General features: G+C 37.2%; 2 protein-coding genes across 2 annotated transcripts in view; one reads left to right on the forward strand and one right to left on the reverse strand.

Moving 5' to 3' along the window:
* The first annotated feature begins 416 nt into the window (after positions 1-416).
* SMLR1 (small leucine rich protein 1) lies at positions 417-4073 on the forward strand. Its single transcript, XM_062488977.1, has 2 exons — positions 417-549; positions 3919-4073. Exons 1-2 carry the CDS (start codon positions 417-419, stop codon positions 4071-4073), a joined length of 288 nt encoding a protein of 95 aa, XP_062344961.1.
* Positions 4074-8463: 4390 nt separating this feature from the next.
* EPB41L2 (erythrocyte membrane protein band 4.1 like 2) overlaps positions 8464-18636 on the reverse strand; it is a 103549-nt gene continuing 93376 nt past the window's right edge. The window contains exons 19-23 of the mRNA XM_062489976.1: positions 18046-18168; positions 17464-17562; positions 15332-15412; positions 12595-12733; positions 8464-8641 (exon numbers count right to left, since the gene is read on the reverse strand). Coding sequence (XP_062345960.1) covers positions 12626-12733; positions 15332-15412; positions 17464-17562; positions 18046-18168 — 411 coding nt within the window. The 3' untranslated portion in view covers positions 8464-8641; positions 12595-12625. The remainder of the gene's footprint in view (positions 8642-12594; positions 12734-15331; positions 15413-17463; positions 17563-18045; positions 18169-18636) is intronic.

The raw sequence follows: 18636 nt of genomic DNA on the forward strand, positions 1-18636 counted from the left end.
CCTCACCCTGAGTGAGCATTTGAGATTTACTGTAAAACTAACAATAATATCTAGGAAGAGGGTGCTTATTATTCAGAAGGGCCTGTACAGTGTTAGCAGGTGACAGAACCACACGGCTCAAAAAGGCAGCAGCAGTCACACATTTATTGAACCCAAGCCGAGCCCAACATCCAAAGGTTTCAAATCCCTTCATTACTTCAATAGACACTTTTAAACTTTGTTGTTGAGTAACTGTGAGTGAACTCCAGTAATACTGGGATCACAGACCTGCACAAACAAACCAAAGTCCAAAAAGAGATAATGGCCTGAGCAAAGGGCAGAATGTCCATCAGGGAAAAGAGGAAGAAAGCAGGACAAATAAGGTCCAAACTTGGAGACCTTAAGGATCTGGCTTGGCACGGTTGCCAGAGAGGAAAATGAGCGTGGGTTACATACTGTCAGTGTTTGTGAGGGAGCTGCCTGGCTATGTTCTCTTTGCTGGGATCTTTATGCCCGTGACTTTACTCCTGCTGCTGCTAATTGCCTACTTCAGGATCAAACTAAGAGAAGGTGAGTCAGGACTTGGGGACAAAGACTGGGGAGGCAGACAAACCCCACGCAACAGACAGCTTAGGCATGTACTATTAATTACTCTGAAAACAACTATGATCAGAAAAAAATTCATGAAGTTGTACTGTATTTTAGACCACCTTCTGTTTGAAAAACACGATAGGTATTTGTTTAGAACTTAGATTGATGCCTCACTTAAAATGCCGTTGTTTTATATTCCATACTTAGGAGATTTTACTGTTTTATATAATAGAAGGGGTAACCAGAATAAAAAAAAAAAGAGCAGTTAAAACACAGATCACTTTCTTCTGTGCTTACACTGTGCAAGTCTTCAGTGAAACAGGTAGCAGAAGTTGCACCCTATAAGTAATTCAGCTTTGAGTACGTGTCTGTGTTCTTTCAAAAGTGCGTATTTGCTTTTACTTTGTACCTAAGTGCACATTGGTCATGTTGCCTTTTCTATTTTAAAAACAGCTTAAACTCACTTCAAAAATCCATCTTATGAGTAAAACCAAAACAAACACCCACCCCAGTGCAAATGTGCAGTAACACATCCATGTACTGAGAATCAAGGCTGCTCACCGAGCCCAACTGGGCTACACCTGTAGCCAGCAGGGAATTTCTTTTAGACAGGAAAATCCTGTACCTCTGACCATCAAGCCTTGATGGGATGATCTTCATGCCTTCCAGATGTGAGTCCCAGCTGCAGCAGCAGATACACACATGCTCTTGTTTTAGGGTTCCAGCTGCCAAAGCCGGCCTTGGGGCACATTTGGATCAGAGGCCTCAACCATTCTTTCTATCAGCTCTTTGAAAGCACATCCTCGCCAACACTGGGCTAAACTTGTTCCTCAGATTATCTGTCTTTTGAACATTTTCTCCATATGCAGTGTCAGGAGAGCTGAGAGGACAGCCCAGGTTTTCTCTGTAAACTGCAGATGCTTCTTGGTGAGAACCCTGCCTGGGACAGTGTTTCACAGCTGTCCCTCCGCAAGTTTCAGCTCTGGCTGAGAGCGGGCTGGGGCAGCCCGGCCAGTCCTGTCCACAGGGCTCTGCAGACCAGCTGAGACCTCACACTGAGCTGGCCTGGGGTGCATCAGTCCAACAGGAGAAGGACTTACCCACCAGTGCAAGGCCAGGAAAGAAATCTTCCTTAGATGCTAGGCCAAACACTGCAATTTGTGCACTCAGATTTTGCTCTACCATGAAAATCTGGCTACTTAACATAAGAAAGTTCATATGTAGCCAGAAATGTAAAATAAACCAGCTCTCTGTTTTGGGCAACATCTCCAGGCATTTAGATCCGCGGCTTTAACAGAGGAAAGGTGTTTGCATATGAGCACACACTTCAAGTTACCTTCAGGCTGCTAAAACTCAAACATGTCCTGTTCAAGATGTGCTTTAGGTGCTGAATTAATCTGCAAGAGAAGCGTGCTCCACATGCCTAACCCAGCCCTGCCTTTGGTTATAGATTATTCTTAGAGCAAGGTGCTGATGGTTTTTCACATGCTAATAGAACAACAAAAGATAGTGCAATGCCAAACCACTGTGCAATTCTATATCTGTGAGGAAGTAGGAAGGCTAAGTACTAAGAGAGTAGTTTTCTTCCCTGAAAGTGGTTGAAATGAAAGCTAGTGACATTATTGCATTTGACTTCAGGTAAAAGCAGAGGTTTTCCCTTTCAGTAAATTGTCAGCTCTGTGCTCATATGTGCAAGTCAGACATTAGTTACTATAAAATAACACTGAGCTGCTACTGAACTCCCTGTTACCTGGTGATGCTCTTGCTTTTCCTATTCCAGCTAGGATGAAGCAAGCCAGGAAAAGCAGGTGGGCTACTGATCCCATCAGTTCAGGTATTTTGCTGGGGCTCAGAAAATACTTTCATTAAGCCAGATGAGCCCATCTGAAATAAACCCGCAGACATTTGCATTCACAATGCATGATCAACTGCTGAAACAGACTGTCCTGCCATTTTTTCACAGCACTCATATCCTCCTTAGATACACTTTCTGCAGGTCTGTAAATAATCTACAGCACCAGATGTTAAATTCTGCTTCTCTTAAAGCACAGAAATTTCAGTTTTGGATTTGTAATGAGTTTAAGCAAGCAATGGTTTTGTAAATTTTCTGAGATTAGTAATCAAGGGTGTAAGAGAGAGGTGAATGAAGTAGCTGGCAGACTAATTTGCCAAAGGAATATTGCTGCTGTGCTTCTCTTTCACATCGGAGAAGGATGCTTGAAGGGAATCATCTGGCTTTTCAATGCCTCAGGAAAGGAGACACTCAGTTTGCAGATCACAGGTGCTCTGGCTGGGATTCTCAAGAGGATGTGAGATGAATTCCTGCCTATTCAATACTTTAGGCAATGCATACCCAGCTCTGTCCCCAAGATCTTCTTTTTCTTGAGTTGAGACTGTCAGAGATCAAAACCTACTGTTTTGGCCTCCAGCCAATCTCCACAAAACATCCTGAGCAGCTTTCCCTGTACAAGCAAGTGGAGCCAGCTCCAGCTTAAGACCATCAGGTGAGAGAAACAGCCACAGATAAACCTGAGAACAGACTCCTTCAAATGCTACCTCTCCTACACAACAGTAATTCTGCAGCTTTCAGCTGCCTATTTCCCTAGATCTCTTTTATGGGGGAAAAAAAAGAAAAAAAAGGAGATTTTTTTTAATTACTAAAATCAAGGCTACCTTGCTTCATTGTTAAACAAGCATTTAATTTTTCTCTGTGCAGTGAGATTCTGCATAAATATATCAATATATAAATACCTTATAAATAAAATAAATCATCTAACAAAGCAATACACATTTCTCCTGAACAATTAGCAATGACAAGTATTTTATGGTTTGGGTTTTTAAAAATTATTTTTTATTTTCTCTGTTTCTCCATCCAAAAGACAGTCATGCTCTGAAGATGTCCAGTTATGTGGGCAGCAATCATTTTCCTGGTCTGTCTACCACAGGCAGCAATGGGAGGATCAGGCCAGCTCCAGGTTCTCACAGCACAGCCACAGTTCTGTAAAGCAGACCACTAATTGCCACTATAAACTAACTATGCTCATTGCTGTTGTTTAAGGGTTTTATTCTGATTGAAAGCTGCAGAGGCAAATGAAAACAGAGCATTTCTGCTGATGTCAATAGCTCATGTTAGCACTTTATTGGGCATAGTAAGAGCCTCAGACTCACACTCTGAAGACTTCCCTCGAGGATCATGGGCCAACTAATATCAGTGTGCTCTTTAGACACCTTCACCTTAGTAAGATTGGTTCTTATTAATATATGCCAGCTGCTTTTCTTTACAAAAACTCACCATAAGAAATCAGCATATTCTTACAGAGTTTTTGTGTTGTTTGGATTCATTTTCAGTAGAGGAGGAAATGGCCATGGCACAAGACTCCTGGAATGCCTTCCTGAATCACCGTGGCCAGTGGAAGAAACCCAGGAGATCCGGACAAAAAGAGAACAGATACAAGAACTCAAAGATGTTTAAGGGAGCTTCGCGTCTCAGGAAACAAGCTTAAACCCAGTACTGAGCACTGCAGGTTTAACCACAGCCAGCTGTACATAAATACCACACAGGAAAACAAAACTGGAGAGAAGCCAGTGCTGTGCCATCCTAATGAAACAGCTGCTGCCATCCAAAGAGTCCTTGCAAGCAGTAAGCTGTGCAGCTCAGCAGGGACCAGAGCCTCCTGCAATGACCTGTGCTGGTTCCCCTGCTTGACCCAGGATTTGGGGACAGGGACAGCACCCTGCTCACCAGCCCCTCCCTAGCCTGCTAAGGAGAAAGGGACATAACCAGCTCCTGGGAGAGCTGAGCTGGCACATACAAGGCAGGCGGCCTTATGAAATCAAGATGCATAAATAGCAAGTTGATATCAAGCACTGACATCTGGGGAATTGAAAAGGGTTTTGAAGGGGAACTGACATTTATTAGCTTGTACACTTTGGGAAAGACTGTGGGTTTTGTAAAGTATCCTTCCTGCAGAATTTGGAAGCAAAATATAACAGCAGCAGGAAACAAAAGGATTTCTCTCTGCTGACCGAAAATGCCAAATTTTGAAAGATTCACGGAAAGATTCAGTCAGTATTCTGTAAAACAGCTATTATTTTCCTTTAAGGACAAATGAATGACTCTTTCAAATAAAAAAATTGCATAAGCATGTGCGTCACAACTTTTTTGTGTGTCACAACTTTTTGGTGTGTCAATTGACACACATTTCTTTAAAAAAATCTTCCTCCCTGCTCCCCTGTGGCCATAGATGTACAGTTTTTAGTGCATCTCAGATTGCCTGTGGCCCACAGAAAAAATCTAATTCAAATTGTTTGCAAGTACTACTGGCTTTCTCTGATTCTGACTCAAGTTTAAACCCAAACTGGCAAGGAATGAGAAGTGACTATCATTAATGTCCTCAGTGTTTATTGTCCTTGTCTGCTAATGATTGCTGTCTACAATTACCTTTCATTAAAGCTGTTTTTCATTAACTATCCTGCAAGAAGAGAGTGGATAATGCCTTGTTGGAGATTGTGTAGTTTGCAGTTTCAGTTCTTACAGACTTTAACTATCTACCCATTGGAATCATTTTACAGAAATACTAATGAGGTCATGGGCACAGGTTTAAGAAAACCACTGTAATTTGTCAAAGTGTGTGGAGGAAAAGAGAATTTAAACATCAAGTACCCTCACACATTCTCCCATTTTAATGCTATCCAAATTTTTAAAAAAATTCATCACATAATTCATCACAGTGGTTTACATCTGTGCAAATAACATAAAATACATTGCACAGATGAAGAGACAATTGTTTGCAATTGCAAACACACTCTTTTGCAGGGAAGTTGAGACAGCTGCTGCAAAGAAGTTACTTTCTGTATTTAAGAAGGATGCTGCCTTCTTAAAGCAGTGAACTGGGATATTGATCAGATGCTAAAGGAATTCTAACACACAGAATCCCAAACACTCACTTTCTCACTGCCCAAGAAAAGACTGGCCAGGACCACATGTAAAAATACAGAGTGAAAATGGATTTTGTTAATTCTACAGCATGTCTGAGAATGGGGAGATATGAAATGTCAACAAATGGTAACACTTTTAAACAGCACTACTCTATAAAACAGTGGTAGGGATACCAAAAATAAAACTATAGACATACACTGGGTGCCTTTGACAGAATTGCTTATTGAGCTGTAACTGCTAACATATAGGAGGATCTGACATTCATGACTTAGTAACATGTAATGACAATTCTCAGGTCTTGTTGTTTTCAGTTCCATTACAAAATAGTGCCAGGAAATATGTTTTCATGCTACCAGCATGAAACACACCATCATATCCCATATTAGTCCCTCAAAAAGGGAAAATATGTATTTAAATAACACCATAAATCATTATTAAAAAAGAAGACATATTAAGTGTTTTCTTTTGTAAGACCTACATGACTCACTTTTCTAAGTATTTAAGCAGAACTATTTACTATAATTGTATTTGAAATTGCCCATGTATTATAAAGCTGGCTTGTGAACTGCCTTGGGAACAATTTCTTTTTTTGCATGTTGTAGTCTTTGCTGTAGACATATCATATATAAAAATGTAACAATGGGATTTCAGAATTACACAGTATTCCAGAATATTTGAATAATTACATACAATCTGAATCTGTAAATCTTGACTATTTTTAGGACTGATCACAGGGCTTATGTTTTTCTGCATGACAATGGCTGTTTATTTAGTACATATTTAACGAATGCAAGTGACAGCTATGCACAAGCTATGCTGACCTGGAAATATTATTATTTTTCACTGAATAAAGGTTCTCTTAGTATCTGAAGAAAGACATAGTTCAGTGAAAATATTATTGTTCCAAGAATATTATATTTGCAGTTTTAAGTATTAAATATAATTGCATTTAAACCAATATTGATCTAGTATCTAAGTGATCAGATCAATCCAAAATCAATGAATTCAAGTAAAATGTTTTCCTCCCATTAAATGAGATCTGCAACTAACGTTACACCGTATCAAAAATACCTTAAAGGTTTTAACATAGGTTTTCCTTACACATTTGTAGGAAAAATCCACCAAGACATCCTTCTAAATGCATGCGTGTCCATTTTGACCTACATTCACATATCCCAAACATGCCACTTCTTTGACAACCTCCCCACTCTGAAGTATTGTGGCAGTGTTATTAGGCTGGGTGGGGCTCTCTTCCCCTTTTTGAAAAGCAGAATAGCTCTGGTTTTGAAGGAAAGCAGGTAAGACTGTTATCTGCTAATTCTCCAGGTAATGTAGATGCAGTTGAGTATGCATAGAAATTAACATCTCTGTTACTCTCGTCATATGTTATCCCAACTATGCAGAGCCAAAGCTAAGGAGAACTTCTGTTAAACGAGCGTGCTGACAGATGGCAGCCGTCTAAACTGAGAATAGCACCAAAAATACATTGCTCAGAAGTGAAGAAGAATGTAGTGGGAAGTTTTATGATTTGTTATCTGAAAACCACAGTAGATCCTATCTCAATGAACTCAGTAGAACCACTTGCAGACTGAGGGGCATTTCAACTTCCACTGTGATGTTCTAATTTCCACTGTTTTGGCAGCTGAAGATATTCTAAACTATAGAAATCAGGACGTTTATTGGAAGATGTTTAAAAGAAAGATTTTTTAAAAACTTCAGTACCAGGCAATCATGCCTCCCTTTTGGCAGCCCTGCAGACCACTTGCACTTATTCCTGTTTAAGGTTCTGTGACCTCTAGAATTGCAGTTATCGGAAGTAATCTGCTCACTTCAAATATCCTCCAAGCTTATGTCTGAGCGCCAAAAGTAATACAGAGAATAAACAACTTTATTTTTTATCAGAATTACAGAAAGCAAAATATCACTTAATACAACTTCAAGCTACTATATATCTAATTTGGCATTTTAACTATACACAAAGTCAACAGAAAAAAAAAAACACAACAAAAAAAAAAAAAACCCACCCAAAAACCAACCTAAACAAACAACCCCCCTGCAAGAACAAATTAAAAATAAACCCCAATATAATTAACAGGTTTTTGCCATGGCAGTCTCAACTGATGGTGCTCTCTTACTACTTTATGAGTGGAGTCCATCTTACACCTTTTATTCAGTAGCCTAAAAACCTGCATTAACCATTAGAGGAAGCATGTGAAATATATACCTTCTCTGTCACAGAAATGTCAGTTCTAACATGGAGATACAGTGAGGTTTAATAGCAAGTGAGCATTCTACACATGTATCCAAATAATGGGAGTATTGAAATTGGGACACAGTAAGAAAAAAAAAGCACTACGGTTTTAAGCTGCCTAGATCATCTCTTGTTGGAAAAAGAGAAAGATATTTTGTTCTTCCTTCTTTCCTTAGCTGGAATGCTGCAGACAGCAAAAAGTCTGCAAAAAGTTGAGCATTGGCACCAAAGTGCAAAAAGAACACAGTGCTCAGTCAGAAGAAATCTGTCTGCAACTCCTTCTCCTCCACAGACTGCCACACCACCCCTGCTCTGCAGAGATGAGAATCTTGGAAAAGAAAGAGTTACAGAAATACCAGTATAAAATTTATCCAAAGAAATATATTTTTTCAAATTTTAGCAAATGTTTTATTTTTATAAAAAACTTCTTTATGTGATATCATATATTTACCTGAATAATCTGAAAATTACTCCAGTAAGAGATTTCACTTGAAATATCTGAAAAAAATCTATATCTAAATTAGTAAAGATCCTCCTTCCTGCACAATTACCCCTGCTCCAGTGAACAGTGATTTCCAGACTTTTGTTCACTTTCATATCATTAAGAATCAGTTTCAAAAATACAAGTATTTGTGCAAAAGAAGATAATATCATCTAGAACTTAATTTTTAAAAAACAAACTCTAAGATTGTTAAGAAGTGGTTATAAAAATAAACAAGAAAGACTGTAAGGGAATATAGACCAAAGATGTTAAAATGGAGTTTGGTATTGGCATTTGAGTCATGAACATCTGGTCATTGTTGCTAGGCCTGGTGGATTCAGTGGAGCCATGATGACTTGGAATGTCTGCAGTTCTCCGTGGTCAGTGATGATTTTTACTTCTGGAAGAAAAGATCATGTGGAAGGTTACATAAGCATTTGTAACTGATACCATGTGAATGCCACATCAGAGTCAGAAAGTAACTTTCTCTAGGCAGGGTTCTTTGTTCTTTTTTTTACAGGAAGGGAAGGTTATTTCATTAATAAAATGTTGCATTGACTAAAACCCCCTTCAGTCATTAGGCAAACAACAGTACACTTTTTCCAAGTACTCAACTTGCTTTAGACCATTTTTCCCTCCCCAACATTCTCATGTTATTTTAATTACAGCTGCTTGCACAGTTTACTGAAAATTTCAGTCCATAACTTAGAGCATAAATAAAAAAGGAAGGTACTTGTTCAATTCAGTAATCCTTCAGAATCAGAATGCGCTATTTTTAATTAGAGAAAACAAATCTACACAAAGAATACTGCTGTAGTCATCAGAGCTTTCATTGCCTCAAAATAACTAGGAAAAATTAATTGCATGACTCCATTGCCTTAGCACAGGAGAGCAAAAGGCTCTTGACAGATACTCAAGGCACTTCAGGTGGCTTTCTTTTGTTTAGATTACTAAAGTTTTTCCCCTAAAGTTTAACTGAAAGGCATCATCAGTCAAACAAGTCTCCAGGTCTGACACAAAAGTAGCATGGAGAAATGTCCTGTTTTATTCTCTCACAAGCACTGAAGACCAGGAACCCGTAAAGCAATTGGCAAACTCAGACAAGAACAGCTGACACACTCCAGACATTTGTAAACAACCATTTCACAATGTGTATGTTTCTCAAAAAGCAAAAAAACCCAAAACTCTCAGACAATGGAAGGAATTTTACCCTGAATAAAATTTTTACAAAGCAGCTAAATATTTGATGGAGGAACAGAATCCACTTTGCAGCTGGCCACTAATGTAGAAATGTGGTGCAAACCTGTCAAGATAATTTTTTCTTCCCACGATCCAGTCCCCTCCAAAAAGATGTAATTAATTCTATGGGATAGATGGTGTTGAACACTTAATCTGGATTAAGGTAGCATGAAGAAACTGGCACATTCTACACACTTATAAGAGAGAGGCAACCCCTGCCCCCTTTAAATTCACACTGATTAATAATGAATGCAAAAAGTGATGGTAGCATATCGAATAGTAAAACCCTGCAAATCCAAACCATCTGTTCTGCTGTCTCAGTGTATCTTTCTACCTTAGATCCTGTGATGAAAGTGATGAAAATATGCAAGGGGTGGTTTGAGTGTGCATGTTTAATGCTGCTGTGTACCAAGGGACCAGTGAAACCACCCAAAGCCCAGGCATTCACCTTACTGCAAACAGCTCTCATAAAAGATATTTGCATTTTTCCAAGCCTTCTAGAACATTTATGTGATGTGGGGACTCATCAATTCCCCCCTATCTCACAGTTCAGTACAGTTCCCTGTCCTCTCCTGTGCTTTCAAACCAAAGCTGGAGCACATGTTATACTCATTTTCAGTGCCACTAAGCAACAAAGCCACAAAACAAACCCAACTGAATGCTGAAATAAAGGTACAGTGAAAAAACAGTCACTTGTGCAGTGTTTCTTATTTTTGGTGCTTTTCCTCAAATGACCCTCACAAGCAACCCCACTTCCACTGTTATTTTTGGTTTCTAGCATTAGATAATGTGAAAATAATTTTTAAAAGTATTAACTCTACAACATGAATATCCAGGTGAGTGCTTATCTAGCACTTCCGAACGTGATCCATGTTTTCTCCTGACATTTATGAACAAAAAATATTAATTTCTTTTTCAAACAGACAATAATCTGATTAAATCTGAAGAAATTTCCTGAAGGCAGCCCAAACTTAGTTCTACTGTTTTTTACAACTTGAAAGATTATGCAAACTTACATGCTGAGAAGCTCAGAGGAAAACTAGCCAAAAAATACTGTCTAAACACACATGACCACAACAAACATTGCAGCTCTAGTACCACCTGCACGAGGTCAGGAAGGGCAATTGGAACCACTCTGACAGAGAAGATGGATAAACTTCCTGCCTGCAGGCAGAGGTCAGGCCATCGTACTCTCATCCTCATATTCTCCACATTATTCAACACTGCTGCTCCATGCAGTACTGCACATCACAGCAGTTCAGTACAAACTCTCAGGAGGGTTACGTGTACAGTGATGAGACCCAACAATCCTGCAGCAGATGAGAACTCTTGCCCGATACCCTACCATGGGCAGTCTCTTAACTGACCATACCCACGTCAACAGCTGGCAATGGATATTAGCTCTCCTGTTCCTCAGCCACACACAGGCACCCCCACTGTCATCCAGACGTTAAGAAAGGAGACACTTGTAGGTAGATTAAATAAACTAAGGCTTTAGTCTATGTCCTTCAGCATCTGTGATCACACTAAGCTCAGGAAGAGTCCAATTCCTTGATAACAGTCATAAGCATTCAAGAGATGCACTTCATATCCTCTCAAGAGATACTTGAATCTTTTCTCTTCTGGATCCCAGAAGTGATACTCAACAGTTTAAATCTTCAGCTTTTAGGAAATTCAGGCATGGCAATAAAATGGATCTTTTTAACATGACAAATCATCAGGATTATGTGAAAACACCCCTCTAGTAACTTACAACAGATTTGGAATCAAGTCAGCATCTCATTTTCCATATATTCCTGGCACTTCATAGCTGTACTCAAGTCTCCTAATGCTGCAGGTTGAAATTTATAATGGGTAGTTTCCTTGGGGAAAGAATTTTCTTCAATACTAAGGGAATGCCTGCCTGCACAGGACAAGGCAGTCTCCTGTCTACAGGCCATAACCACTACTGTATAAAATACTGAACCAGGGAAATGAGAATCATGGCTACTCCCATTTCTTTAAAACATATAAAATGTATTTTTTTTACCTTGTCTCTCCCTAAATCAACATTGATCAAAATGCATATTAAAGATCAAAGTTGTACTAAAACAATTTTCCTTCTTGAAGTGTTCCAATAACACCACAAGTCTCCTAGCTAAATACAGAGGCTGGTCAGTACAAAATCAGAAGATAGGAGAAGGATAGCATAATCAGAAGGCTTAAACCACTGGTTTTTAAATTTCACTTCTTTATAAATCTCTCCCATGGATAACCATTTAACCATTAATAAAAAGTTTTTCTTGAATCTGAATCTACCATTAACAAAAACATCAAGTTTGAAAAAAACTGAAACTTGAGTCTCATACCAACAGTGTGACAAGCACAGGAAATCTGAAGCTTTGCACCCCCAAATGGTTACCAACCTTTAAGACATCAGCCTATAGTGAGTGCAAGAGCAAATTTATTCAGTGCTCCTCCTGATCTTTCTATTGAATACATGAAGGACAACTGTATTGTGGTTTTTTTCTTCTTTTTTTTTCTCAACCTAGAAAGGAGGGCCTAATAAATGAAAATTATTTCAAATAGTTTTTTCAACTGGCTTTAAAACTTGAGCTTTCAGTACATTTATCTTCTTGCCTGAAAATGATAAAATGCCAAACATTTCAGTGTGTTTAAGGACTGACTGGCTCACTAAACTCAAATGTCCAAGAGGGTCCTTTCACTACTGGAAACTACACATTCTTCCCACTAAACAAGCAAGATGCTAGGCAAGAACTATAATTGCGCAGGTAAACAGAAAAGTGTGACATATCCTTCATATTTTGCAGAAATAACCCAAACTCACTTCAATATAAACTATAACAATTTGACCAAACATTCTAGAAAATGTTGTGAGAGTACTGTGACAAAACTGGGAGACATATTTAGGAACATTTGCAACTAAAATTAATGTCTGATTAGAACTAAGATAAAAATTCTTACACTAACAGTCTTCTGTTAGCACCTGTTTCAATTCACCCCTCTGTGAATGCCTATCTTAAAGACACTCCATTACTTTTTAGCTGAAAAGACATGAATGCAACAGAAAACCAATGCCATGTTTTCCTGTGTTAATTATATACATAAGCTTACCTAAAGTATCTGCTTGAGGGCATTCTTGATTCTAATCTTCATCTTCCTCAGCAAGTTCAGTTTCTTTGTGCACCACCACTCTTGTCACAGACATGTCAGGGTGCTGTTCTTTGGCTTCTTTGATTGCTTGTGCCAGGGCCTGCAAATGTATTTGAAATATGGAACTTAACAAAGCCAAAAGGACATTCATGTGGGGCCAGAGAATGGGAGAGCACCTTTGAAAAATTTGGTTATAATTTTTCAGAACTGCAAACTCCTGCACTTGAGATCAAAGGGAAAAAAAAACCAATCAACCCCCAAACCAAACCAACCCCCAAAACACAAAACCCAAATGAAAGGGAAAAAAAAAAAAAAAAAAAAAACCCAAACCCACCATGATAAAAATTTATCAAGATTTCCAGGAAGTAACAAGTAACCATAAAGTTGTAAGATAATTTTCTTGCTCATCTTAGGAGAAAACAAGTATATCTATATCCCAGAACTTTTTGAACTTCTGAAGAAGATCTAACAAATGACGCCTTAAGATACTACAGAAAAACAAGAGCTCCCTTCAGTTTCTTGAACAAAACAGAAAGATACTTTGAAATGTATACTAAGTGTGATACTGAAACTCTGGAATAAGATCATAACAGAAATTTCTCAGCACAAGAATCCCATTTTTCTCCTTGTACTAGTTTAAGAGAAATCTCTCTAGCTTAATTCAGGATGTGCAAATGCAAGTTTCATTTAGTTGCTTATAATCTCTCCCCATTTTAAGAAATTTTATCATCTTAAAAAAGATGTACCAGTACACCCAGTTGGTCAGATGACCATCACAGGTCCCTTCCAACTGTAATGTAGTATTTTATTCTACATCACAGTCAACCACATAAGAGAACTCTCTGAATCATCACAGGTGAAACAGCACCTGGAACCTTCTCTTTCTTGCCCACACCTTAGTACACATCTATTTCAGCAGTATTACTGCTGGAACCTAACAAAAAAGCAGGAGACACCAGAAGGTGTTCAGAGGCAACAGTTCACCTGTTCACCTAAGTACCAAATGCAACTAAAAAACCCCTTAAAATACTAGAAGGAGCAAGAAAATATAATGCAACAAAAAGGTTTATCTTAATTTAGAAAAGTGACTACTTCTTGAGCTAGCTACAGGCATTAAGTGACAAAAGAAATAACTAACTCTAAAGAGAGATTGAAAACATCAGCATTAGGCACCCTAACTATTATGTGACACTGAATTTGAAATCCTATTAAGGGAAAATGTACAGGATACATGATACGCACTGGTACAATACTGATGTTTGCTGTTTGTTAACAATCAAACCATAAACAATGAAAAAACCCTAAGACTCTAACTGCTAAATTACAACAAGTAACACACACATTTGTATTCTGAAACTCCAAACTGAAGTACTGTTTTCCTACTGGAAACTATTTTAGTGATATAGGGAGCTATTAGACGAAATAAAAAACATCCAGCATGTAGTTTGGGCATTTAAGAAGCTCTATAATCACTTAAGAAAAAGTGGTAGATATTGTTTAAATCTCTTAAAAGCTGCTCACTGCTATTTTAAACTTCAGTGATTAAAACTGTATTTTGTACTTCATTTTTTTATGATTTAATTTCTTACTTCATTATTCTCTTATCCCAAACTAAGGAAAGGCTTTAAGAATTGTCTGGTGTAGTAAAGCTATTTTGTGACCTTTCCAGACATTTGAAGTGCACTGATTCTGTGTCAAGGCAAATAAGAGCCATCCATGTCTGATGCTAAACAGCCCTGTCACTTAATTATAAGTTTCAAGAAGAGATTCTACTTGTCAAAAGACACTTTCTGGACACAAATCAAAATGTGAAAATAAATTCCTTGAAAACTCTCAATATATTACAGTTCGTAAGTTAAACTGAACCTTGTTATGCTAATTTGTGAAGCCTTCATGAAGTTAGAAATGTATTCACTACAAGGCTGGCTCTTCTATTTGTATTAACCTTTGACTGTTGATTGCCTTTGTTACTATACTTTCTTAGATGAAAGAAAACCCTGTGTAATCATCACCACAAAGACTAGATAACTGATTTTTCTCAATTATTTTCCTGTGTAGTGCTCAAATTCAGCCTTATTAATTGGGCACGTAGAAGTGATTGTAACCACAGTTTCTAAGATATTGTAAAAAAATGCTTTTGTACTGATGGAGATAAAATGTACATATAATTACAGCAGATCAACAATTACTTTTCTTATACATAATTCTACAAATACTGGCCAAAATCTAATTGTTAAATTCAAGCAGTTAATGTATTCTAATGTATTTCAAAGCTTTCAAACAAAATGACCACTGCATTGCAATGCTGCTGAAACAATGCAGTAGAGACTCCCATCTATAAAGATCAGCATTTCAAAATAAGATTATTTCAGTAATATTTTTCCTCCCAGTAAAAAAGCTGCTCTAAATAAACCGTGTCTCTTCCAAAAAGAGTAAGCCCTCCAAAAATAGCAAAAATCCATTCACATGATGTATGATGCAAATTTACAAATGCTGTTTTTCTTTCACATATATTCAAAAGGCTTCTTAGTAACAAAACGCAAGTGCTTAATAGCTACGCCACGATTAACAGTCTCAGGGTCTTTCTATATTGTTTTATTCAAATTTTCTACCTTTCTCTTACTTCAGATTTCTGAAACATCATCTAGATTACACCAAACTACAGAACACATTTTAAGTGCTAAGTTTGTATACTCACCTCATCATGGTCAATATCTGCATCTCCAGTAATGACAATGCGCTTCTCAATTCTCGTTTCTGATACTCCACCTTTTACCATCTACGGTTGTCAGAAAAACATCCCTGTAATTATTCCGTATTTCCACAAAGCACAACCTTTTGTTGCACTGAAGCAAACACATTCCTGTGTCTGAGCTGCAATTAGTACTAAATGTGTTCAGTGATAAATCATCCTCTCCTTTTTCAGCTTTGCAGTTGATCACCCTCTAGCAATTGCTAAACTTGATAAAAATCAAGCAAAAGAGAATTACTCCTGTTACTAGAGCCCATATTTGGAGACCTGTAATTCCAACTTCTTCCACCATATAAATCTGGCAACATGGAAATTCCAGGAGTCTTTTCTTCTATTCCAACCCATCTGTCATGGGCCTCTCCACAGTCATAATCCTATCCCACTAAATACAAAGATGATCTGGTTTTCAGTTCTGTCATTCAAGGACCTTCATCAGATATTTTCAGCATATTTTGCACTGCTGAATAGTTTTGCGCTTTTTTCCTTCACTTCTTATTCTAGTGATTAGAAAACACTTTAACTTATAAAAAAATCTCACAGAAATAACATTATTTGCCTTTTTAATCAGCCTGTGTATGAGAAAAGAATAAACTACCACTTAAAATACAGTGACCATACTAGGGAAGAGCCAAGATGATTCTGTTAAGATCACCACTAGAATATTAAAACTATTCTGGAAGGTTCCTTTATCAGTAATGAAGAGTTTGCAATGTAGAATAAAAAATCAGCTTAGAAAATTCAAACAATATTGTTACTGACAGTTTATCATCAATTCAAAAAAGATAAGGATCTGCTGCATCATGGTAATTTCAGTAACTTTTCAGTAGAAGACGAGACTGAAACAATTTTCTTTAATTGTTCCTTCCAAGAAGCAAGACTACTTGAAATATGAACTTGAAAGAAAATGCACACTTCCTGGCAAAACTGTGATTCAATTCATTGAATAATGATTTTTTCCTAATCGTGGTGGCTTAATGATTCCAAAAAGGAGCAGGAGTCTGAAAAGGATCTGCTGACTTGTCTTTGTAACAAATGCATTTTTAACATACGCATTTTTAATTCTGAGCTTACTTTATTTCCTGTGACTCACTTTCCAACATTATTCTTCCACTATCATTTTTTTTCATATGATTTTCAATCTTCAGAATATTTAAATCACTAGTGAAATATTGTTCAATTCTGTCATGTTGTAAACTTTTGTATCTTGGGGAGGGGAATTCTAAATTCACGCTTCGCATTCCTCTTCCATTTTTCTTTACCCTAAACAATGCTATCCATAATTTTCTTAGAAAAATACATTAAGAGTTCAAAGAGGAGTTCAAAACTGCGTTGTTTAGACATGGCTAAAACTTGACAAATATTTGCCTAAAATTAGCATAAACAATAATTATCATCATGCTTTGGTAGTTCTAACACTCTCTGGTATGAAACATTATATGCTTCATGTTTTTCCATGAAACAGACGTGATGTCCTGTTAATGCTGACATGACAAAACTCATGACTGAGTTTTCCTTTCCTTTTCTAGCATGGAGGAATACATACAGAGGAAATAATTCAGCACCCAAACACGTCTGCAAAGTAATCTAACAGAATGATGTGTTTTCAAATATACCCTAAACCTAGAAGCACAAGGATGAACAACACAAAGTCTGGGAAACATTGTTTCAGTTCATCATAGTGCCATTAGCAGGGTTCCTCTGGATCTCAGACAAGTTAGTTATACTAGATTCTGTAGGATATCTGTGGGTGAAGACAGGACTGAATCTGTAAAAATTTAGTTACATACTCATTTGTCAAATACTGAAAAAAGACCTAAATGAACTACTGGAAAACCACGAATCATGTTTTTCCCCCTTTCCAAGTCCTATTCCCAGATATTCCTGCTTATTCATTAGGACTTCTGTCTTCAAAATCTGTACAGAAAGATTTAATTCTCACACATGCCCGGAATGAATCCCTTCCATTTCAAGTTAGTTTACCGCAATGAGCTAACAGATATACAAGAAACTTCATGTAAAATTGTGTTTTGAGGGTCCAGTGTCTTTTTTAATTAAGAAAGACATGAAATATATTTTACCTTTGTGATGTGTGTAGTTGTGGTAGTAGAAATGGACTCTGATGTAATTGTCTGTGCACTCACCAGCACGCCAGTATCACCCACAGCATTGCCATCAAGCTATGAGAAAAAAAGGTATTATTGTATATTGGCATTTAAAAAACTTTGTTTTCACAGGAGAAAAGGCTAGTTTTCTTACTAATCACATTCTTTAATTCAGCTAGAACTGAAATCTAAATAGAAGCCATCCAAGTTTACAGAGTCAGGTAAAGCTATTATTATGGCCATTCCTGTGGAGAATTCAGGCTCACAGTTACATGTTTCTTTCAGGATCAATGAGATATTTTAATCAATTTTCCAAAATTGGATTAAAGAGAGTTATACTTTTGCAGGTAGCAACTAAGTCTTTATACAGAAAAAGAAAATTAGAACTTCTGAAGTAATACAGTTTTGTAACATTTCACTTACTTAATTCATAGCCAAAGTATAATCTTATCTGCTAGGAAAAAAGTATATGTTTTTGGAAAGCATTTTTGGACATTATCTATTTTGATCTACATAACTGGAATTAAAATAACACTGCAAACAAACCAGTCACTGTACCTGTGAAGATTCATATGTGATAGTTTTAGTTTCTGTTTGAACAATTGGAATTTCTTTAGTGGAGATTTCAGTTCTCTGTGTGGCATCTGAAATGGTTACCATCTCTGTTTTCACTACTGGAGGCTGTGATGCAAGAAATAAACAATCGATTCAAAAGGCAGAAGAAGTTTTGTAAAGTGGACCAAGAAAACACAACCAATAGCTCAAGCATAACAGTAAGATAAGTATTTCACTGACTTCCCATACAAAAAGCATGCAATAAATAAGCAAAATGAAATGAAGTTTAACACATCAGCCTTCTAGAATATCCATAACATTGTAGGAAAATTTAATCTCCTAATAATATTGTCAAAGTTCAGTGTTTCAACCAACAGTACATACCAAACAGCAATTGCTAAAACAAAGCTACAACACATGTATTGAAAATGTGTGTAAAAGCATCACTACAAAAAAAAATAAATTCTTAGTTTGAATAAAGAAATGGACAGCTAGATCAGTCAGATTAACTTTGTATTAGAACTAATCTGGGAAAATACCTATCACTCCTCAGTCTACAATCAAAAAGTCTAGAAATTCCATAAAAGTTTGACT

Source organism: Cinclus cinclus, chromosome 3 (genome assembly GCF_963662255.1).
Source record: "Cinclus cinclus chromosome 3, bCinCin1.1, whole genome shotgun sequence".
NCBI lineage: Eukaryota > Metazoa > Chordata > Aves > Passeriformes > Cinclidae > Cinclus > Cinclus cinclus.

What these genes read in the sequence shown, in the direction of transcription:
- SMLR1 (XM_062488977.1), top strand. Translation starts at nt 417, where the DNA reads ATGAGCGTGGGTTACATACTGTCAGTGTTTGTGAGGGAGCTGCCTGGC. An exon ending in CAGGATCAAACTAAGAGAAG is followed by an intron (nt 550 to 3,918) that starts GTGAGTCAGGAC and finishes ATTCATTTTCAG; the next exon opens with TAGAGGAGGAAATGGCCATG.